Source organism: Polyodon spathula, chromosome 8, assembly GCF_017654505.1.
Source record: "Polyodon spathula isolate WHYD16114869_AA chromosome 8, ASM1765450v1, whole genome shotgun sequence".
Lineage (NCBI taxonomy): Eukaryota > Metazoa > Chordata > Actinopteri > Acipenseriformes > Polyodontidae > Polyodon > Polyodon spathula.
Window position 1 is genome coordinate 42755708 of NC_054541.1, and position 24773 is coordinate 42780480.

At 35.9% G+C, this 24773-nt stretch overlaps 1 protein-coding gene across 2 annotated transcripts in view; it reads right to left on the reverse strand.

Moving 5' to 3' along the window:
* LOC121319988 (sodium-coupled neutral amino acid transporter 4-like) overlaps nucleotides 1–19847 on the reverse strand; it is a 33234-nt gene extending 13387 nt beyond the window's left edge. The window contains exons 1-7 of one of the 2 annotated variants that reach the window (XM_041258034.1): nucleotides 19741–19847; nucleotides 7087–7337; nucleotides 6453–6546; nucleotides 6254–6369; nucleotides 1667–1740; nucleotides 1463–1555; nucleotides 402–483 (exon numbers count right to left, since the gene is read on the reverse strand). In XM_041258034.1, the coding sequence (XP_041113968.1) occupies nucleotides 402–483; nucleotides 1463–1555; nucleotides 1667–1740; nucleotides 6254–6369; nucleotides 6453–6546; nucleotides 7087–7205 (578 nt within the window). In that variant the 5' untranslated portion in view covers nucleotides 7206–7337; nucleotides 19741–19847. Of the gene's footprint in view, nucleotides 1–401; nucleotides 484–1462; nucleotides 1556–1666; nucleotides 1741–6253; nucleotides 6370–6452; nucleotides 6547–7086; nucleotides 7338–9602; nucleotides 9727–19740 lie in introns of those variants that run through there. The other variant, XM_041258033.1, reaches the window with a different exon arrangement.
* Between the last annotated feature and the right edge of the window lie 4926 nt (nucleotides 19848–24773).

Sequence of the window (24773 nt, forward strand, 5' to 3'; positions counted from 1 at the left end):
CTTCAAATATAATTGAAAACATGCGGTAGCAATATAACATTAACAAAAATTTATTATTAAAATCAAGAAGACAGACATTTATTTAATTAAATTCTGAAATTTCTGATTACAAAACAAACACAGATGAAAGAACTTTAGTCTTGCAATGTTGCTGGGTAGCTAACTACATGAGGCATGAGGCTCCAATTATGGCCCGATCTAACAGTTCTCTGAATGCATACAAAATTAAAAAAAAACATGGGAATCAACAATGTGTCTCTGGAAATAATACTCTTTGTTTGTTATGTACAGGACCTTAAGATTTCTCTTGGAATTAGACATCAAGCTTGAAGAGACATTATTTAGTAATTACATTGCTGCTGTGAATCAAACCACATGTACAGTTTTTCATTTAAACATACCCAGTGTTCTCCTCCAGGCCCAAGAATGCTCTGATTACTTCCGGCAGTTCATATTTCACTATGAAGAGGTAGCTTGACATAGCTGTAGAACAAAAACCATGAAAATAATAAAATACAATAAAAACAGAGTCCCATGCACTTTCCGTTAGTGAAGATAAAAACAAAAAAATACACGACTCAAAGACATAATTCATTTGAATATAAATTACCCAAAAACATAACCCATTTAAATATAAATTCTGTTAACTAATACATAGCTGATCCTGCTGCATAGTATATTACTGACATTTCTCTGAGGTCCTCTACTAACAAGTTCTGCTACTACTTGAGAGAGAAGCAGTGGGAAGTAAGAAATTCAATCTTCAAGACCAGACAGCAAATGGCAGAACAAAAAGATACTGCTTTCATTCCCAAAGCCTTTTATTTTTAAATGTACTTAATGTTATTTGTAACTGTAAATATATTTAAATTGGGTACACATCACCTTTATTGCAAGAACTTGCAGGAATTCCAATGCACAAGATCACATCCCAGCAGGGAGTCTTATATTCATGCAATGTCTTATGAACTAATTAAGAACAATGAGCTGGGTTGGGTTGTATTTTTCTTCTTGAATATCAGTGATTTTAACTAAGGCATTCTTCTTGTTCAGAATCATTTTTGTAAATCAATTCTGTTCTGTTTCAGTTTAAAGCCTACGTGGCCTGATAAAAGTGGTGTTTGTTACCTCCCACCAGGGGGCAGACTGCTGCTGGGAAACAGGGTAACGGTCACAAGAACATATTTGAGAGCCCTTTTGAGGCCATAGGGGTACTTTAAAAAAAAAATCACCAGGATGTGATGACTAAAGTAGAAAAATATCAAAGTGAGTCTAAACAAGAAGAATGCATTAGTTAAGATGACCATCACATTTTATAACCGTGCTTTAAAAGCGTGAAGTATTACTGCTATTTCAATTTAATGAATTACATAGAAATTCCATTGCAGGCAAAGCCTATAAAAATATCAACTGTAAGCACAATGCAAACCAGGAATAAGCTGATAACTATGCTTTCTCTTACCTCCAATATTCTGCATTGTTATAGATAAAAATGCAGCAAGTTTCCCTGGCCAGCCGAAGGCCTTTTCTCCTAGTTTCTCATATATTAAAGACCCTGAACGGACAAAGAAAGCATTATGTTAAACAATCCATAAAGTATGTAGCAAATATTTATGTGATAAAGTTAGTGTGCACTTTTCTTATGGAAAAAAAGAGATAAACAAACCTCCTTCTTTTGACGTTAGCAATAAAAGATGAACAGAATACAGTGATAATATTGCTACTCCTAGCAAGAGGATTCTGGGAAAACAAAAACAAAAACAAAAAAAATCACGTATTCAGATGAAAATCCAGCAAACAATGAAATTGGTTCAAGCATTGTTCCTTGTTTAAAGACATTCTTCAACTCCCAATTTGTTTAATACTTTTATTGTTAAGAACAATTTTCTGTAATAGTTTGAGGGTTAAACAAATTATGAAAAAATAACAATTCGAACATATATATATATATATATATTATATATTATATATTAGATATATATATATATATATATATATATATATATATATTTTTAATGTTAACATGTATGTCATACTATGATGGCATTTAAAGAAAGCCTATTTTTCATGAATAAAATACATTGATATTTATTACTGTTCTTTTTTTATTTAAAAAGAATAGGGTCCATGATATACAGGTATCACGGTAAAAATATGTTATGTTCATTTTATTACATACAAAAAATTCTAAATATGCAAGTCTGTTCAAAGATCCTGAGACCTTTCAGGCACAATGTATTGCATGTTGATAAACATTCAGAAGGACGTGGCTTCAAAGAGAACAAAGAGCAGATACTACAGTCTTAGTCCTTTCTGTCTTCTCAAATACAGTACTTAATTATTTCTGTGAGCTATGAATCCTATGTTTCGGCATTCACAATGCATTCTTTTTGCAGTCCTTTGTTATTATTTCTGGATGGATTTCAGAATACAAAATGGTATGCTATACTGCAAGTTTGGATTCAAAGTAAATGCTATTATATTATTTTTCAGTAAACCAAAATTGATTAATCCTTTTTGTATTTGAGATTTTTGCCAATGAGATCAAAATGGTATGACCCTATCTATGTTCCAAACAGAAAGTGTAGGTGGCACACTGTGGAAGGGGTGTGGGTAATTCACTGACTAGGAGACAGACAGGTGTACTTGAAAACACCACACAGGTGCCCAGTTTTATTTTAGATCAGTTCTTGTTTTTCTCCAGTAGAGGGCACTGTTGACCGTGGGCTGCCTATCAACGATGATAGACAGCACCACGGAAATACCACAGCTGGTACACAAACAGCAAATGCACTCGCAGGTGCTCAAAGAAATAATAATGAAAACAGAAGGCGAAAAGAACAAGGGAAAACAAAACAGTAACAAAACTACAAATAAAAGGTGCTGCACTCGGCAGCGTTATCCCGGTTGCAGCTACCCGCACGACCCGGATCACCGTCCTACTCTATCGGCTATCTAGCCTGCTCTTTCACAATATGCCAGGGTCTGCCCAAGGATTCCCCGCTCTCTCTCTCTCTGTGAATCTTTATTTCTCTTCCGGCTGATTCCCGGTCCCAAATCAAAGCTTCCGCACTCTTAGCGCGTCTAAGTGGGCAGACCTGAGGAAACAACGGAGCGTTATTTTATAGGACCAACAATCACCCAAGACCCGCCTCTCAGCCATTCAGAGAGGGGGAAAGTCCACACACCCACTTTCCCACCTCCCCGTGTCACTGCCATGACTCACAGGCGGTTGTTGGGCGACTGCCGCCCTCTTCCTGCAGCCCGTGAACACGCCAGCAGAGTCAGCACAGATCTCTCCCTGTTACATACACTTACAACCTGTATGCTTGACACTCATTTTATGATGAGACCTCTTGTACGTGGCGGATTAGGAAGGACGGTAAAATGAGAAGACCTTTCTGAAAATCCAGTCTGAATGCAAAAATTAAAGTCATCGCAGCCTGTCTGGACGAAACTACTGGTTAGGCAAGCACTGCACAAGTTCTGAAACACTGTAGGACACTGTTGCTAGGTAGCCAAAAACATACTGTATAGTGATGAAATCAAATTTGCACAATCTTTAAAAGGAAAATAAAACTTTGTCCTTACACAAATAATGCAAAATGCACTCTGGCACAGAGTCATAATCCTGGCCCTTTGCCTTTACATTCACTCCTAGGGCTTGTTTTAACAACGCTTAACATGTTGCTACCCTTAAGGGCGTGGAACCTGGCTGCCACTGGAGAATCCTCAATAACACTCAGCTTTAATCAAAGACAGTATCTCTCCCACTGTCTTTTATGAGTGACCACCACATTTAAACTCAGTATCAGGATGTTGATTATAAGGCTGTGTGACAGGATACACCCAGCCCCTGTGTTTATTTGTATATTATTATTGTTATTATCTAAATGTATTTGTGTAATTTTATAGTTAAATGTAGTTTGGCAGGGGTGATGTTTGCTTCTTGTTTCTGCCAAACTACATCCCGTGAGAATGCGAGGTCGGCAGCTAATAATTAATTGACAAATTTGCCGTCAATCACGTGTATTAGAATTCCCATACAGAATGTGGTTGAGGGACAAACAAAGTAATTTATGGCCGGTTAATCCCTCAACCACTATAAAAACCAGCAGCTTTTGCCAACCAGGGCTGATGAGAGTGAAGAAACAAAAAACTAGAGAGATCTATCACGAAAGTAAGCTAAAAGACAACTGCTACGTGTGCTGATTTTAAACCAGCACGATACTTGTTTTATTCAGTGTTTGCAGTGTTTTGTGTAACTTTATTTTGGGCCACCACGCCTTTTGTTTTGTTCCAGTGTTTTTGCTGGTTTATTTATTAAATAAAAGGAGCGCATTTGCATCTCAACCCACTGAGTGTGTGTCAACTTCCTGGGCTGACATCACCCATCAAGCCACCCGTGACAGGCTGTAATTAGTAATCAAATTCAACTCTCCATATCTCTTTGAATTTTCAAACCACAGTCGATTAGAGCTCTTCCCAACTTAAATTCATCCTATGCTAGCAATATGCAGGTCCGTGCACGCTTTTACAAAATGCCTTCTGACTGAATCACAGTTCTCCTTTCTGAATTATTTAAAACTTATGTACCAAATTTTGTTTAGATCGAGTTTGGTGTTGTAAGCAGTATGCCTTTACGTAAAACAAAATCAACTTGTGTGCCTAAAGTGTGAATTGCCTACAAAATTAGTACAACTATGCCTATGTTAAAGTCACAGCACATTTATAAAACTAATATTGCATTCCTCAGTGCTAGTGTTAACAGGCACGTAATTAATCACAAATTTATTTGACAGTTTTCTGCACTGGGAGGAGAAGACTAACTTAGTCTTGGGGGCTGTGCAGGATCTTAACATTACAGTATTTAAACATGTGCCATTATTTTGGTGGTGTCTTGTCACTTCACATTTCACTATCTCTCCTGAAATCCACACGTACTGGCATATTTTTTAACTGTTACTAAAATGGTTTAATCCTTATAAAAAAGGATTTCTGTTTCCTAAACTTTAGTTACCTCTCATAAATAACTAGAGAAAGACTTATAAAAAATCTAAACCCTGCACTCACAGCACGAGGCTCAGCCTCTCTGTAGATTAGAATCACTATCAGCTGCTCCTTTCTGTCAAATACAGTATAGGGAACGGTATCCTAAAACCATGAGAATCACTCAGCATCACCAACACCAACATGTACACCGTGCTGTGGGTGCAGAAAGGAAGGCTGCTTGGGGCACTGGCTGCAGAATTAGAACGCACTGTACATTTCACTGCAGTGTGTCCCATAAATTACTTGTAATTTCAGCTTCAGCTGGCAATACAACCTTCACCTCATCAGCATGCATGGTGCAAACCGATGGTTTGCTGCAGCCAAATGGAAATCTACCAGAGTCTATTTTGATGTCTACTGTGTGATTCTTGGATGGTTGTGTGGTTTGAGATGAAGCACTAAATATTTTTCAATTTACTTCCAGTATCTCGACCTTCTCTATTTTTATATAGCACAAAGTAAACAAATCTTCACTTTGTCCTAACCTGTAGTAGAATAATACTGTAAATCTGTGATTTTAATAATATGTATATTTTAACATAGAAGCTGAAATATAAATGTAGCCTTTATTGTATATAAAGTTCTGGGTAATAAACTGTATAAATTTGGTCTTCTAACCCCCTCCAAAATAAACTTTTTAAAACTAAATGAACTTCAATCAAAATAAGCTTAAAAAGGTCTTCAATAAACAGTTCTTAATAAACATTCCCTGAACAATTCTTAAATCGAACAGGACCCTAGGAACAACTCCAGCACAACTCTTTTGCACATATTTTTCTAAATGTCAGCTACTTGTTAATCTAAGTAAACATGGTATCAAAGGATATGCCATACAGTTACATCTGAAAACTTTGAAAATCTAAAATTACAACTGACCTTAAAGTACAAATCTTCACCAACAAACATAACACGAGAAACTATTGAACAACATATCAGCTATGCTATCGATGACCTTCACACTGAAATACTAAACACCAGACTGACTAAACTGATTTGGAGCATTTCTTAATGTTCTGACTCGGTACATTATTTTTGTTGTGTCAATAACAGATTCTGAAATATAACACCCCATTGACAGGTATATCCTACTGCATCGGTAAAGCAAATATTTCCAGTATTATTAAAAAAAGCAAACTCAAATTAAAAAGTAAACTGTATTGCATTATAAATGAAACTTGTGTGTTTACTTTCAAATACTTACACAAACAAAACAATCCCAGTGTTTGCCATGGCATAAGACAGCCCAAGGATGCCACTTCCCATTATGGCATTGCTGAGATTAAATACTGACATCCCAAAGGAAGTGGTTCCTGGGTGCTATGAGACAAAACACAGTGTCGGTTGATAGAAAACAAGTTGTACAGTGCATGACATTGTTCAGGGCGTTCAACTGTACTTACACATTCTTCCTGATACTCCTCATACTTCTTACTCCCCAAACCTCCATTCGTCAGGAACTTTTGACTTTCTGCGTCGTCTTCATCAGCAAACTGACTGGAAAGAGTAAAAAAGTTAAAACTTGTGTTGTATAATATTTCACGCTCAGGTTTTGCACACAATTATTTTGAAATAATTAAAAAAACAACAAACAAAAAAAAAAAAAAAAAAAAACACAAATATGCAAAAATTGCAGATTCATTTTAAGTTACACCCAAGACGCAACATCGACCTCCATAGATGTAATATTTTCTATACAGTATACAGGTCTAGTGTCCGGGAATAAGCTGTGATAAATGCAATAGATAGTTGTAAAGAATAGTAAGGAGGAATGTGGTCTGCAGTTAGGCCTCAACTCAACACCCCTCCAACTGACCCCCACTGACTACCCCCCCTGACCCCCTGGACGGGAGATACAGTAGCAGCAGGCTGTTGTAAAGGAGGATATTTTGGGAAGAGCAAGTCTGGGTTATAGAGGTTGTGTTACACCAATAGAAATGATCTCGAAAGGGGCTGCAGAGCTGTCCGTAGACTTCATCCACACAAATTTCTAGAATCTACTTTAAATTTTCATGTATTAGCTGTGCAGCTCCTTACCTGCTAATAGTAGCCTTTTCTGAATCTATTGGCTCATTGAAGCCGCCATCCATGCTGTCTGCACTGTTGCTCTCATCATCAGGGTCAGTGCTGATTTTCTTTAGTTCCATGCGGTCCATATCCACAAGAAGCTGTTTTGAGTGTACTGTTCAAACTGGAATTCCGTGCTGTATGTAGTGCTCTCTGCTTTACTGTATTTGTTTTGGTGTTTTCTTAGTGGTTCTGCTGAATCAAACTTGCGGCACCGTGTTCTGTAAACAAAGCGCAGTACATAATATTGTCAGAAGTTTTGCCCATGGCTCAGATAAATGGTCGGACACTCATGAAGGAAGTCAGGCACTTGTGAAGGAAGTCATTATCATCAAGACATTGTCCAGCATAGGCTGCATACAATACCCTATTGTAAAGAAATATAGGAAATAGAAAGCAGTGGAGTGCTTGGAAAAACATTAGTTGGTGGTTCTTTGGCAGTGTACTTTTATTGGTTTCCCTTTACAGTAAGGATTATGTAACTTTCATATTAACTGGGTTTTATTGTGCATGTGAAAGACAGCTTCACTGGTAATGCCTTTAGTTTCCCATTTCTTTCTGATGTTAACATGAAATCCTGTTTAAACACAGTATTACAATTATAGTTCCACAAGGCAGTTGGTAGTACCTAATGTCAAAACTGTAAGGGTGTCAATATATATTGTCCTACACAAGGTAGGGAGTTTCCCCAAATGTACACTATGAACAAATAGACTGATCATTCACAATTTAAAACAATCTTATAAAACAAGTAATAAACAACTGTTGTAAAGTTTTAGTTTTGTTTTGTTTTTTTCACAAAACATGGTGCAAGTTGAATTCCGGTGTAAAGACCTTTGGTATACAGTGAACTGCTGGTTAATTCCTTCATCTGTGTTCTAGTTTAACCAGATAATAAATAGATATAGAAGTCAAGCTGTGATGTTACTTCACTGTAAACACACTGAAGCTTTGCATATTTTTAACCAGCAGAAAAACTATGTAGTGCACATGTTTTGAATGCAAGATTGAATCAATATTCACAAGTGAATACAAAAACAAATCTGTTTTTCTTGGAGTTAGACAGTGCACTTTGTGAAAAAATAACCACTGTGTTATTCTCAAATACCTATGACTGCAATAGCTTTATCTTTCACACAAGTTACATTTTACCTACTGTGGAAAAAATATATAAAACAAAACCCAATTGTGTTAACCCCTTACCCCTGTACAGTCACACAAGTAGAAAATATATCACTGGGAAAGAATATACTGGACAATGTTATAAATAGCATCAATAAATTATCACAAGACTACATTTAAAAAAAGTTTCATACTGTGCTGAAACTATTGTCCATAACGCATAGATATTCTTTAGTTTAACAACAAAACTATTGCAAGAATAGGCTAAATCTCAAATAATCTTTAAGAATTATTTGAGATTTAACATGTACATTTTCAAGGCAAGTCAGTTTTCATTAAAAAGAACATGCTCTTTTTACCTCTGAGCATGATTAAAACACAGGTCCATGAAATAATTTGAATATCTTCATGCCACAATCCAGAGATTTCTCTGTAGCAATGCAGTCTAGTCTGTGTGCTGTACACCTGCCTCAGCCAGCTTTTTCTGTTACTAAATTTCAAGAAGTATCTGTCCAACACCCCACTTTATCACATGCACAATCTGAGACTATCATTGAAAAGAAACTGATCCGTGAACCACAATACACGATTTAACTGCTTTTCTTTAAGAAGAAAACTAAACCATTCAAATGGTTATACAACTGTTACTGTCTATAGTATGGCTCTTTAAACCAATGCATGCCTACTATAGATTCTTATTCAAAAGGTAAGTTATGCAAGCACTAACAACCTAATGTATTTCAATGAAATGAATGTATAAATAGACAACAGGTTCTAACAAGCCCATGACTTGATGAGATAAAATAAATAAATACAATCGCTGAGAACTTAGCCTACAAATTATTCATTACAAGAAAGATTTTGACCAACGTGTTAATGCCCAGTATTACCAATACTGCATAGTTTAACTTTCATGTACATGTAACGTTTTCGGTTCCTGCAGGCAGGTGCATCACACAGGGTGAGGCAATTCACACATAGGTAGAGGTCCCGGGTTCGCGCCCGCCCTCTCGCACTGAAGCATAGCGCCGATACCTTTGCAAGGAGCGTATATCAGGCTTATGTCTTTGTATGTGATTACATCACTTACCAGACCTGCTTCATACCCATTTACAATGTACCTGGGATATAACGTACACACTGACATAAAGAACCAGTATCATGGAACCGAATAAAATCCTGTTTAAATTCTCCTTTTCTTATATCTGCTTATATCTGAGATCTATTCAGCTCAATTTATTCGATCTGCAAAATGCTGCATCAACAATAGTTCACAAGGAATTTAAAGAAATACTTTGTAAATCTTTTATTTAAAGAAATCAGTTTTATGCATCCACAGAGTATATTATGTATCTAAATATTACCTTGCTGGACGGAATCTTCAAAGGCTTTGCTTCCAATATATTCACTTCGAAATGTGGATTTGGAATGACAAATGCCCCTAACCGACAGAAATAGAATGTATCTTAAATTAGTTCAGTCAGGTGAGGGGACACTTTTAAAGACAAGTGGGTGTGTGCGGACAGGGCCAATCATCAGTGCATCTAAACTCCTGCCCTCCACTTCCATAGTCACCAACAGAACAAGCCATTGCAAACTGCGTCCCAGATTAAACATCAGGATTGCACCAGATATTTGTTTTGGGGCGGATTCTTGGTGAAAAAGCACGTTAGTGCGTCTGCAGTACGTACTAACAATAAATGCCGTCACCGGCTACAGTATGTCATCCAATAGATGAGTAAGCTGATGCTTGGTGACTTTTGGGTTCATTCATTAACAGCCATATCTACTGTTAATGTTCCAATACGCCAGTACTGGTTGTCTCAGAGGGCTGTGACCAAGGTCACCAGTCGTGTATTTTGGTATTGCACAACATTTGGGATTCAGAACATAGTGACTACAAATCTAACTGGACAGATTTGTAGATTTATATTTTTATATGCTCATTTTGCATCTGTTTTCTACAAGTAGAAAATGATAATGTTATGAACAACTGTACTGTGCAGCATGCATTTAAATAACAGAACTCAATTCAATAACAGTAATAACATACAGTAGTTCTGAACACCTTTCAACACAGGAACAAGGAAATTGTTTTCTCCCAATAAAAAGTATGTACTGTAATGTCAAACAGTGCAACATTCAAGCTGCACATTAAGTACCAAAGCAGGTAAAACAGTTACAGAAAAGCACTTTAATTGATTTTAATTACGCTTAGAAAGTGTTCTTCAAATTTGTTATGAAGGACACTAATTAGATCTTAAATGGCATTCAATACTGAAGAAACCAACAGCAAGGTTTCTTCTGTCATCTTAGAAACACCACTGGCAATGCCATTCACTATTCAGACCAGGTACTACCTACATACTAAATGGCACTATAAATTAACTTCTATGTTATGGTAAGGAGCATCTACTGCTCTTACGCCAACCACAACACTTTTACAGTAAACACAAATGCCATAAAATGCCCAAATAATTAATCAAATCCTCCAAATGATACATTAAAAAGACTAACCATGTTATAACTGTTCTGGTACTCCTTTTTTGCTGTTGATCACCAAAGATGAAGCTATCAGAAAGTCTAACTAACTAACCAGGTGTTCCTTATGAAATTACTACATTTCATAGGACTATACAAGAGTCAGTCATCTTTGTCACACATGATCACCCCCCAGTTTATTACAAGCACAATCAGAGCAGACAAGTGATGCAACTGATGGAGAATAACAGCTGAAAAAAACATGTTATCTTTTGCGACCTTAAAACAACCTCTCTTCAACATACTGCATAAAATCAGTTTGGGACATGTGAATTCCTGTTAGAAGTGCCAACAAGGTAAAAGGTTTCTAAAATACAGGAGGACCCCTTGCCATATTTAAATGATTAACACGCATTTCTTTGTTGTAGCATGTCTCCCCCCGAGGGTGAAAGGGAAGGGTCTGAATGCAGCTGTAAGACAGGCAGTACAATCGTCGTGTTCCTGCCCATCATTATTCCATATTCCAGTTACGCTGCTTTCCCCAGAGTTCAGGAGCTGCACTTCTGTTCCATTTGCCTGCCATAAATGTATGTAACACAGGCTAGATCAGTCAAAGTGTATTTACAGAAGTAAGCACCATTTAGTTTTACTAGAAATGCACTGCTGTGTATGCATTGAAATAACTGGTTATCAATGCAAAGGATCAATAAAAGTTGTCCTATATGGGATGGAATGGTGTACATACTGTATGCTGTAGGTACCCAAAAAACTTTGTTGGTTTGGTGAAACAGGATATTTGAGACAGTTTTTAGTGTCCCTCTCAATATCAGATACACCTCTTCCTCACTGGCACAAACAGATCTGGCCCCCAGACATGTATAATTCATATCTCGTTATTCATACAACAATAGAGAAATAACAGGTGGCATACAGTGGGGGTAGCACGTTCCTACTGCCAGGCTGCAGATTACAGCATGGTGTCGGTGTTGCAGCAATTGGAAATCTTCTGAAAAACTTAATTCAGCAGCACTTCGTTATTCCTACCCCCGGGTGTCTGTCTGCTTTTGGCATTTGTGACAAACTTCAGCTTATTTTTGTAGCAAAACTGTCACTCATATTAAATTGATACATTATTGTAAGTACCGTATGTTGCCTAAACCTGCGTAACACCTATTATTATTATTATTATTATTATTACATGTAAACTAGGTATTGTAATCTACTTTTCAGTAAACGTATTTCAATCAGATATCTTGTTCGTCATGAACAGTTTGAAACAGGATATTTGTTTGTTTATGATTAAGATTAGGCTTTGAAAAGTTTAGCCCTGAACTTTCTAGCTACGAAATTGCAGCACAGCTAGTGAACTGAAATAGTGGTCAGCATCTACTTTGTTGTCTTTTATTTTGATCAAATTAGAACTTTCACTTTCCATGTATATTTCAAATATGTTATAACCAGTTTTTGAACTCAGTATTGATTGTGGCTCAGTTTAAAGCAGAACCAAGACTAAGAATGTTTTTCTACACCAAGCTTTTGCAGGACAGGACATTTTAGACAGTCCAGAAAGTGTCTATATGCATTGCTGCATGTTTGTTGACTTGTTTAAACAACACTGGCTATGTTTACAACACAAACAGAAGTAGTCTGCTATGATGGTAGCGCTATATTCCTGAAAATAAAATCCACTTGACACTGTCCTTTTTATTCTGACATGCAACAGACTTCTAAAGTGCCCTGCCACTGGGTGTCATTTATGATATTAAGGAGGGGCTATGCTAATATGTTGGCTGTCAGGCGCCAGTAGAACCGTACCCTTAATTAAACATGCATTGCATTAAAAATTGTGTTTACAAAGACTTTGTAAGAATTCTAGTAGCCTCTGCTTTAGAGTTAAGAATCGTACATCTTTTCGAACACATTTTGATTTAACATGAAGTTCATATTGCAGTGAAGTGATTTTATTTGTAGTAGTGGTAGCCTGTTGGTACACGTTTAACACAGCACATTCAGTCTTAAGGGAGACATTTAACAAATAGTTACATTCAACCATCCTCAAAGATAAAAAAACAAAATAAATAAAAGCAAGCACAATGCTCCAGTTATATCTGGTGTAAACCCACATGAGCATGATTAGTTAATGTTACTGTAATATCATTATAAAATTGCACAGTTGTAAACACCCCCCTTTAATGAAATGCAAGTTTAAAGTATAGTATGGTTCATATAATGAGGTGAGATTTGAAATATTAGCATAGGTCCTCCTTAATTACCACGAAATGACACCCACTGGTGTGGTACTTGAATTTTTTCAGGAATAAGTGCTACTATCATAGCGTGCTACCTTGTTTTTGTGGTAAACACAGACAAATTTAACTTCCCTGCCCTTCAGTCATTCTGAAAAAGCCACAGAACGTACAGAAAAGGATGCCAATGACCTGCCATTTACATCAAAACAACCCTGATGAGAAATGTTTGATCTCCAAGTACTCTTTTGAACCACATGAACATCCTGAAAACAGCTACAGGAAAAGTTAGCTGAAAAAAAGTGCTAATGAATATCATAAAATGAAAAAAAAAAAAAAAAAAAAAAAAAAAAAAAACACACTGTTTCAACAAACACATAGAATAGCTATGTCTGTTCGCATCTGCTTTATGGAATATTATTACAAAACCTTGGAACTATCACAGACAAGGCCACCTTGTGAAACAGCAATCTGTGAGGCTGGAGCCCTAACCTATTGGCTAACAGCTGATCTGTGTGTTAGACAATTTATATGCAGATATTTCAAAGACAAGCCTATAGATCAGTGGTGCACAACTTGGTCCTGTAGAGCAGGTGTCCCTGCAGGTTTTTATTCCAACTGCACCCTAAAGTACTTTATTGGACCTTATTAGAAGCTTAATTGGTTCAATTAACTAATATATGGTATGGTTAGAACAAAAACCAGGAGGGACACCGGCCCTCCATGACCTGAGTTATGCACCACTGCTATAGATGAATAGCTGCTGCTTATTGATACCTAATTACTTCATGTGTTGACCGCAATCAGACCATTTGACATGCAGCACACAAGATAAAAAAAAAAAAAAAAGACAGACCTATACCTACTAACAGCACACTGGTCCAAAACAGAGTTCAGCATTATGCAGTCCATGTAACTCCATGTGAAGATTTTAAACATAAAGATCCCCACATCAAAAACACAGCATAATGCCACAAGACAGTCACTGCTCAAATCAGTAAGAACACATGGCTAAGTTTATATAATACAAATATTCCAGACACAGGAACAAACCAGCACAAATGTTTTGCAATGTAATGCACTGTACCTAAAACCTTATCCCTGCACTGTAATCAGCAGAACTGCAACTGAGGGATCTGATTAAACTGATGCCGGTAATGTGACATCACGGTTTATGTTCAACCGAATAGTTTTCATTTTAATGAATTTCCCTTGTTACAATTACAGGCTGGCATTCTGTCCACAGGAAGTAGAAGTGACATGGTGGTGCCCATGTTGATACAAAATTCCCATTTACTTAAACATGACTTTTGATGCAACATGGCCACCCACTCAGAAACAAATCAGTCTAAATAATATTAGGACTCTGAGAACTAACGTTATAGAAATAGTTGCATCAAAAATCCTATAGAGAAAACGGGATTCCGAATGTACATGCACGTAAACCACAAATCAGCCCCAATATTCTGAGACTGATGCATACAGGAGGGTATCAATTTGAATAAGCTTTAAAAAAACAAACAAAAAAAAACACATTTACAAAAGCCTGGGTTGAAAAAGCAAGCAAGTTGTATTGCAAATGGGTACTGTAACTATTAACTGTGTTCTTATTAAGCACACTCATTTTCAACATGTTGGCAAAGTTTTTTTTTTTTTTAATGTAAGTGGCAGTCCCAATTTGACACCGGAATGAGGATCAATGCTCCATTTTAATTATGATGGTGATACCCTAATACAGTAAAAACAGGTCCAATGCAGTGTCACTTGTGTTGAATTAGACTGTGTGCTGGATCTGAGTTACTGAATGAAATATATTCCTGTATCAAAACAATTGCAAAATCACAAAACCATTTGAATGCTTTAAAAAAAAAAAATACTGCATCTACGGTATAACAACTTAAAAATCATGCCGGATTCCAAAACAGGCAGGTTCTGCGATTTGTTGGGACCCAAAAATGATGCTGAATTATACAGAATGCCTGTATGTAGAGGGGCTGGATTAGACAGGTTTTACTGTAGCGTGATAAAACACATATGTGATACAGAACATGGATGGTTTTGGTAAATTGGGCAGTTTTAGCAAACATCTTAGTACATGCTATCAGGATCAATATGACATAATCAAGAGTGATCAGCTCCTACTGGTTCTAACAAAAGAGGAAATGGGAGAGTAGAGTTTGTGTGGATAGAGTGGGTATTGCCACATGTGCAAAATTGGGTGGAATTACTTCTTTACATAACTCTTCCTGACTTGATTAAAAGAAAACACGTCCTGTTTTGCTGTGCCCAACAAAAGGAATTCTCCTTTCCCTTCAGTTCAGCCAAATGTGTTTCATGACAATGCGTCTTCACGCTATTTCTGTGGCCCAACCAGGTCAGGAACAGAGGAACCGGTAATTCCTCTGCTGTTTGAAATTCAATAAAAGGATCTACACTGCTGATATTTCTTTCAAAATATACCATGGATAGGTATGCCATAGATTACTACAATATGCAATCAAGTTTAAAAGTGGTTTTGATGTTGAGTTATATGTCTGTGGTGTTAAATACTAATGTTCACTTTCCGGACAACATTCGGTATTTAGCATGCCAGCCAAAAATGCTTACGTGACGCAAGGGATATAAACACTAAAGTTTGCCAACCAGACTAGACAATGGTCCTTTCCTGTTCCTTCCATTTCAGTATCTGGGTGATCTTACTGATTTTATTTATTTAATTTTTAATTTATTATTATTTTTTTTTTAATCTACTGATTCAATAACTGTTGAACTGCATTGGAAGACTACATGACTGCTGCTAAAATAACTAATTTTTATCTGAATAATAATAATAATAATAATAATAATAATAATAATAATAATAATAATAATAATAATACGTATTTTACTTTGAGGAAGACTACATAAATTTTATCATTTTCTCTACTGAATTTCGAGTCAACTACACTTGCAATCCATGTTATATGAGCAGGAAGGAGAGGGCTGCACACTTCTCATTGCTAAAGAAGTCTTGAGTTTCAGCTTGTCGGAAATAGTGAAGAAATATGACAGAAAGATGAATTGACTGTGAAATAGAAGCACAGATGTAGCTGTCCATGTTAAGGTTTTAAAGTAAAATTAGACCACAGCCAAAATGCTTTTGTTTAGTCGTAACTGTACACCACTTGGTAAGCTCTCTTACACTTAAAGCTACTAAAAATGTTTTCTTTTGGCTTAATTACAGGATTTATACTACAGAGGATTCAACCTGACTAGCTACAGTATTCTCTTAAAATATTCCACCTTAAAAAGACCGACTTATTACCTTTTTTGTTTTGTTTAAAATCTTTGTTTAAAAGCATTAATGTGCCTAAACAGGTCTGATGAAAAGTTCAGTTCAAAAACGCCACTCTCCCTGTTGACTTTTAACATTCTTATTGGGGGAATGGCAAGATCTGAAAAGAACTCTACAGCAACTGCAATTCTGTCACAGTGCAAATTGTTTTTGCGCAGGGTTACACAGATTTCTTTAATTTTTGTATTACTGAATATTCTTATTTTTGGCAGGCATTTTTATTCTCACATATCGACTGTTATATTGCACTAAAAAGTCCCCCTTATTTCTGGGTTTGCAGTACAATAGGGTTTCCAATAGACTGAAATGTACATCTAACAGAAAAGGGTAGTATCTGACAGTTAGGCACTGTTAGTGGCCTTCAACTAAAGACCATCTGTCAAAAGGGGCCACTGACGAATCCTTGTATGTGTACATGACTTTCATTTTAAAGTCCACCTGTCTAAAATGTCTTTAAGATGACCCTTTAAGGTGTCCTTATTATCACGTTACTTCAACACTACAAAGTGGATTGTGAGCTGAAAGCTATTAGTAAATGTGTTTTGTGTCTCCTATTGTATAAGGAATCTCATTATGTTTGGGCAAGCGGCACATGAATAAGAGACACCCTAATACACACCTGTATTAACATTGTATAAACAAAACTGTACTTGTACATACATTCTAGTATAGTCAACAGGTAAGAAATGACTTGGCATTGCTATTTTCCCTTGTTATCCTACTTTGAAGATTTATATTCTTGAAATACATGAGGGGTGCCATAGGGTATCATACAGACAGTACACAATGTGCTTCCAGTAAAAGGGTCTGCTTTCACTGAGAACTTAATAGGTCATATTCTTTCTTTCTTTCTTTCTTTCTTTTTTTATGTCTTCTCAATTCAAGTATTAGAATTTGGTGTGCTGTATTGTTGGAGGCAATGCAAATAATAAAAGCTCCTGCTCAATAACATTGATTTATAACTGGAAAACAGAGTCAAAGAATACAGGTGCAGATACAGTACCACCAGTCTATGGGCAATAAGGGTACTTAAAAAAATTACACAAATTGACCCCAGGCACAGTTTTTCCAATTTGTGGATGCAAGATCAGGGGCTTTCAGTTTATTACTTCACCGTATCTGCTCAATACTGTTGTATTATTCTATGAACAGGAAACACACTGAAAGTCTGCTGTTTGAAGAGACTACACCCTACTTTTTATAGTTTTCTGATCTGCAGATTCTGTTACTTTTAATTGCTTTTGGATGTTTTTAACGCTAAAAAAATAAATGGATAAATTGTACTGATTTACCAACACATGGTTTAAACAGTGAAAGTAACTGGGTGTTTTAAACTGCAAGTCAGCTGCATGTCATATATGTCCTTATATATAAAAACTTCATAAACATTTAATGTGAATTTGCCCAATTTATGTACTGAAATTATAAATGTAAATACTTTCTATGATCCACTGTAAACTACTGCAGTTCCCATTTCACAGACATGCCAAGGAACAGAACATCATATTGTGATTTTTTTTTTTTTTTTTAAACACCCATCCGAATGTTACAGACCGATTTTGTTCCTTTACAGGGGTATATGAATTCAAAACCCTATATGCGTAATTCAATTAAATGCTCATAAATGCATCAGACTGCAATCAACGTTTATGTACTCTATTGTTATTTAATCAACATTTTAAACCCAGCTTTCGAAGTTGTGATTTCTGTTGGAAATGTACCATGCTTGCTTTTGCTTTACTAGGCTTTCTCAATGCTTTACAACACTGCTATTATTTGGCATGGTGCAAATGGTTTTATAAGGGTACACTGAGCTACAGCTATCTTATGTTATCAGTTTGTAACATCTGTCTGCAGCTTATGTGTGTTTTTTAAAGAAAGGTTATATGTCCACATCACTCTTGCTGTCTATGCAATTCTATCAAGATTTGTGGCATATTGGTTATATTACAACTAACTGAGGAAAGTAGCTTCTATTTACACAAGTTTTTTTCAGGTTTAACTTTTTAGTCTGTATATCGAGCTCCTCCTGATGAGCTTATGTTGGTATGTGGAACAACATCATTTAGGGATGGCGTGCCAAGCCATACCAAATACAAACTGTGATGTAATGTAGTAATAGGCACTTAATGTCATAACCCTGCCAGGTGGATAATCAGTGAAGACACAGTATTTCAAGTACCTTTCTGGTTAGTCATCAACCAAACAGACTTTAAAACTACCAACAAAACAAAAACTTACCCCAGGGTCTTAAATCACTTAACCATGTAAGAAGCTTCCAGAATATCGCCCAAAGCATAAAACAAGGGGCGCTTCAACAATAGTTAGCTTAAATCCACTGGGAATATGAGCTTCCATAAAATGGAACTCGATTTGAAGATAAAGTATGGTATGGAATATTTCGAAATACATACTGAAATGCATTAAACTGAATTTATAGTAGCCATAACTATTATAATAAATAAAGCACAATAAGCAAAACTGTTGACCCACCAAAGGGGGTCACCGAACACAGACCAACCAGAAGGTTTATTGACAGCACATGCAATTAATGCCAGATACAGATTATTGGCATATTATATTCTGAGATGTGATTCTTTCTGCTGCTTACTTATTATCTGTTTTATAAATAAAACAACACGTGTATTAATTTGAGCATTAAAAATGTGTGTTTTTTTAGATTACATCAACAATGTGTAGTTATTAATCTAGCTGTAGATAAAGTAACATCGTGAAAGCATGAGATACACCTCTCTCTCTCTCTCTCTCTCTCTCTCTCTCTCTCTCTCTCTCTCTCTCTCTCTCTCACATGTGTATTACAGTCTCGCAACATTCATAAATAAAGCTACCCTACTCGAAACTGCTGCAGTTAGTTCATTTCATTTGGTGAAATAACTACTGTGTATTTAAACAAAGCACCATCAATCAATAAAACAACAGACAAGTGATAAAATCTGCTTTTGAAAATTATAAAAACCAAAAGAAAACTTTTCATTAAACATAAAACATAGAAATATCGTTTTAAGTATTATTATTATTATTATTATTATATTATTATTATTATTATTATTAATATTAGAACACACTCCACACCCCACACGCAATTCTACCGCCACCACCTAGCGGGTTCTTCAAATGTTTAATTGTAGCAGCCATCAATTGCAGTGTTTCAAGGCATATCAAAAGGTGTCAAGTCCACTCTAGATTGTTTTAGTGAATACGATGCAGTTTTCCATAGAAAAGCACTCCTTAGAACTCTGCACCTTGGGTTTGCGATTTGCATTCTGTCAAATCTCCAAAAGGGTTGTTTTTAACTGTCAGAGGCGGATGAAGAAACAAATTCACTACCAGCTAGCTAATGCAGTACCAGCCTATTCTATTACTGTTTAACAACGCATTGAGATGTAAGACTTTACTTAAGAATCTTATATTGAAACCCACCTTGTTTGTAAAATGCAACAGGAATTGGTGTTGAGGCAGGGGTGAATAATGCATCAAGAGACCCATGAAGACTGAGTGGAAATTTCCACCATGTGATCCTGTCCCTCCCTTCGCATCGTGTTTCATCCATTAAATGGAACACCGGGACAGCCTTGCAACCAATCAGGGAAAGAGGGAAGAGAGGCGATAGAATTCATGTATATTTATCAACAGCACAACGTGCTTCTTCACGTGGGTGTGTGTGTGTGTGTGTGTGTGTGTGTGTGTGTGTGTGTGTGTGTGTGTGTGTGTGTGTGTGTGTGTGTGTGTGTGTGTGTGTGTGTGTGTGTGTGTGTGTGTGTGTGTGTGTGTGTGTGTGTGTGTGTGTCGCCACTCCAGCGCAACAGCTTTGATGATATGCCACTTGACACAGCGTGACAAGAGAGCGTGAATCAAAAGCTTAATTAAAGTCATAAAACGCCAGGTTTTTGTTTTTCTGACGAGAAACTGCTTAATTTATTGTATACACCTATTCTTGGAATTAGACTTCTAAATATTACGCGACAATTCGTTAAACAGTTTAAATGGTATTTCCATAACAAATAATTTGTGCGTCAGTAAGTACTATTGCATGTATTACATTATGTACTTTCTATTGCAATAGTCTTGAAGTCAAACATGCTGCTGGCCGCTCAAGCGTGTGGTTTGTATTGTCCCAGTATCAACAACGTTGATCCTGAAGTTCACTGATCTACTTGTTGATCGTCAGGGTTTGTCAGCTTTCAGAGAACAATTGTTCAACGAGTTTATCCAGAGGGGGGGCCCTTTCAACCACTCTGAAAATGCACTGACAATCTGTTCCATAAGAGTTCAAATTCAGTTTTCATAGTTTTTTCTGCCCCTTTACATTTTTTCTAATGTTTGTCTATATTCTGAGGTTTTTTTTTTTTTTTTTTTTTCTTAATGGCTTTACTGAGTTTCATTAACAATTGTTGAGGACACAACTCCAGTTTGCAAATGAACTCAAACGGACGGCTGCATAATATATATATATATATATATATATATATATATATATATATACTATTATATATTTATATATAAATTAGATATCCCATCTAGTGGGTAGATCACTACATCGTGAGACTGTTCAATAAAAAAAAGAGACACTTATTATGGAACAACCTTGTTCTCCAAGAGATGGTAATGAGTATCTTTCTTAAAAGGGATTTTCCCTGAGGGAGTAATGATACAGATACCGTCCGTTGGATTTGACTTTTCGAAAAGCAGTTGATTATTTCGTTTTGGTTCAGCAAACCAAGTAGTAACATCTTTAATTTATAAAATAATCATTTATAACTTCAGTATAATATATATATATATATATATATATATATATATATATATATATATACACACACACACACACACACACACACACATACATACATACATACATATATATATATATATATATATATATATATATATATATATATATATATATATATATATATATATATATATATATATATATTATGTATATATATATATATATACTGAGCATCAAAAAAAACTTATCACTTATATTTGGATAAAACTCACTAGATGTGATTGAAAAATGACAAACTTTAGATTGGGTGCAGTGACTTTTTATTGAGCTGATTAACAATTGACATCACGAAGATCACGAACAGTAATTCTAAGTGTCTATGTACAGTATATTGCAGCTAAGGCATATGCAGTTAGACTGTAAAAATGGGGAGCCAACTCCAGGACTAAGATATATCCGAATCCACACTGTATCGAGGGGCGATAAAAACGAGGGTTGGGTGTGCGTGTGTGTGTGTATATATATATATATATATATATATATATAAATAGAATTGGCAAAAAGAACCAACAAGAATAATGGATGAAAATGTGTAGCAGCGACATAGAATAATGGATGAAAATGTGGATGTGGAGCAGCAACTTACTATAACTGTACTATTGCTATAATGAATATTTAGTTTTACAATGTATCTTCTTACTTTTGCACCCTTGCTTCTCTCTTTGAAGCCTTCCTATCATTCTGTCACTCTACACTGCCTTGTTTCCTGCAGCAGCAGGAGGTTATTAATATTGCCTGCAGGCTGTGATGTGGGCCTGGGAAGTAAAACTAAAATGTCAACAAAAGAAGGAGAAGAAAAGGCCAGTCAGTTTTGTTTTTATTTTTTATGTAACAGTGTTTTTGTTACCCAGATACAAAGAAATGACAGGAAACATTTACTGACCTAACATTTTCAACATGAGTTTCTAATAACTGGTCTACACCATTGACAGTATTATTAGAGCACCCAGTGACATGCATCTAGTATACAGGAATAGCCTGCCATTTTCAATTTTTTAAAGAATTAGCTGATTAGTACGTAATTGAGGCATATTCATAAAGATAACCTTCTTATTTATGTTTTCTGTAAATATCACTATAGTATTGTATTTTGTATATAGTATCTAGTATCCAATTTTAAATATTTGGGAAAAAAATGAGTACATTGATTATCCCGAATAAACTTCTGAATTAAGATTTTTGTTTGTTTGTTTGTTTGTTTGTTTGTTTTTGTTACAAGCTTGTATGGTGTTAAAAAGAAAGGAAAACAGAAAACGTGCATAACAAAGCACATGACCTTTTATATAGACATCTTTCAATCAATTAACATGAGAAGATGTCATCTGAGTACATTTCCAGTGTGGTTGTAATACGGTACCAGTTCTACCCATGACCTTATTACATCCTCTTAAAATAATTGTAGAGTTACTGTATGTGGTTAATATTCTGTCTTGGTGCAGTTGGGTCAGTTCAAAGATCCAAGTTGCATAGCACTTCATTTGTAAAACAATAGAATTTGATTATTTTTACAATTAGATACAAGTACATCAAATTGCATTCCTTATTTTATCCAAAAATGACTAACATCAGAATATCTATTGTGCTCTGAGGAAGACCTACAGGCCAGATTGCTTAAGCCATTGTTTTGGTTTTTAATATGTATAAATAAAGACTATTGCTTTTATTGAGAATTCCTTTGCGCTGTGGACTTAATTGTAACGGGAGTTGCTGTCTTCATTTCTCCTTCATTTCTCCTTTGATGGGATTTCTCAATGGATTTCTCACTGGAGGTGTGTTAATGTTTATGTATGGTACGAGGGTTATTATCAAAAAAAAAAAAAAGCCTTGCATGTTTTTTGCCTCTCCCCAAACGTAAAACAAACAAAAAAAAATCATAGAAAATCCAATGTTTTTCTGTATTATCATAGAAAATCAAATTGGTAAATTAGACCCATGTGCAGGGTATATAAAGAGAGCAGCCAGTCCGCTCAGGGCTGCTGTCGTGTGTGAGAGGGCCCAATTGAAGGTGTGCTCAATCTTAATACAAAATATACTGTGTGAACCTTTTTGGTTTGTTTGTCGAACTGTGTGTTTATTTTTTAACAGGTAAACAGCTGTCTTGTGTATTAGATAGGTTCCTGACAAGTATGTAGTCAGCCACTTTCACACTTGCGATTTAAGGCAGCCCGGGGCCGTTTCAGGGTCGCATTCTCATATGTGAAAGCCCCAAAAAAGAAAAAGCAGCCCTGGGCTGGTCTAGATTTAGGCTGCCATTTTGATGAGACCCAGGACCGGCCTTTACATATGTATGAACGCAAAGCAGATTTAGGCTGCCTTTTCATATCACATTACCAGTTTGATTTTCTATGATAATACGGAAAAACATGGATTTTCTATGATTTTTCTTTTGACGTTTGGGGAGAGGCAAAAAACATGCAAGGTTTTTTTTTGTTTTTTTGATAATAACCCTTGTACCATATATAAACATTAACACAGGCAATTGGACAATTGGAAGTCTCCAGTGAGAAATCCCATCGAAGGAGAAATAAAGACAGCAACTCCCGTTTCAATTAAGTCCTCAGCCCAAAAGAATTATCAATAAAAGCAATAGTCTTTATTTGAACATATTAAAAAACACAGTTAACACAACAATGGCTTACGCATTTTGATCTGTAGGTCTTCCTCAGAGCACAACAGAGATTTCTCTCTGGAGAATTCAAATTATCTACATCTTCATTTTCTACATTAACACAGGCAACTTTGCTTTAAATTTATACATACCTGTCTAATAAAACTTCTTCTGGTATTCAAGTTCAGTGTTGAAAATTAGACTTCACTTTACTTCAGTCAGTATCCAGAGTTGTTCAAAAATGCTAAAAACAATACCTAAAGATCGGATCAACGAGTTTGGCAAAGACAAATTTCACGGTAATGTGCTGTTCTGTACTTCATGCATAATAGGAAGCGTTAAACATTAACTGAATGAAACGAAACGTAAACAACAGCAAACTCTGGATTCTTTTCTGTGCTCAACGCCAGCACATCTCACGACTACTGGCTTGAGAATGATGCAGCCCTATTTTACAATTGCCATCCCGATGTCGAAGACTGCCAGCCCAGTAGTGTGAACGGGGTCTTAGAGATTTGGTTTTGTGGAGTAATTTTAGGCATTGAGGGCTGATTATTAACAGTGCATTTACTATTGTTTATCATGATCTGTCTAGATTTGACAGGGGAATGCACTGGTAGTTTTAAAGCTTTAACACAAGGTGATGATTGGAGGACAGAACAAGATTTTACAATGCCAGAAAACTAAGAAGTGCATTTTTTTTAAATGTTCTTAAAATTTAGTTGTTGCCAATTATTTTCTCTCAGTTTGACATGCCCAATTATTATTTAGGATCTGCTCAGTGCTACCTCCCCTGTGCTGACTCAGGAGCGGCAAAGACGAACACACGCTGTCCTCTGAGGCATGTGCTGTCAGCCGCCTGCCTCTTTACACACTGCAGAAAACTTATTTAATCAAACAAAAACAGTAAACCTCTAACATTTGGAAGATACCAGTAACATGACAGTTGTAATTTCCAACAACAAAAACAAACCAATTATTAGAATCGTTCTTTGAAAGTCAGATCAAAGACTTGTTGTTGAACGGTAACTAGTTTAAGAAAGTAATGAAGTT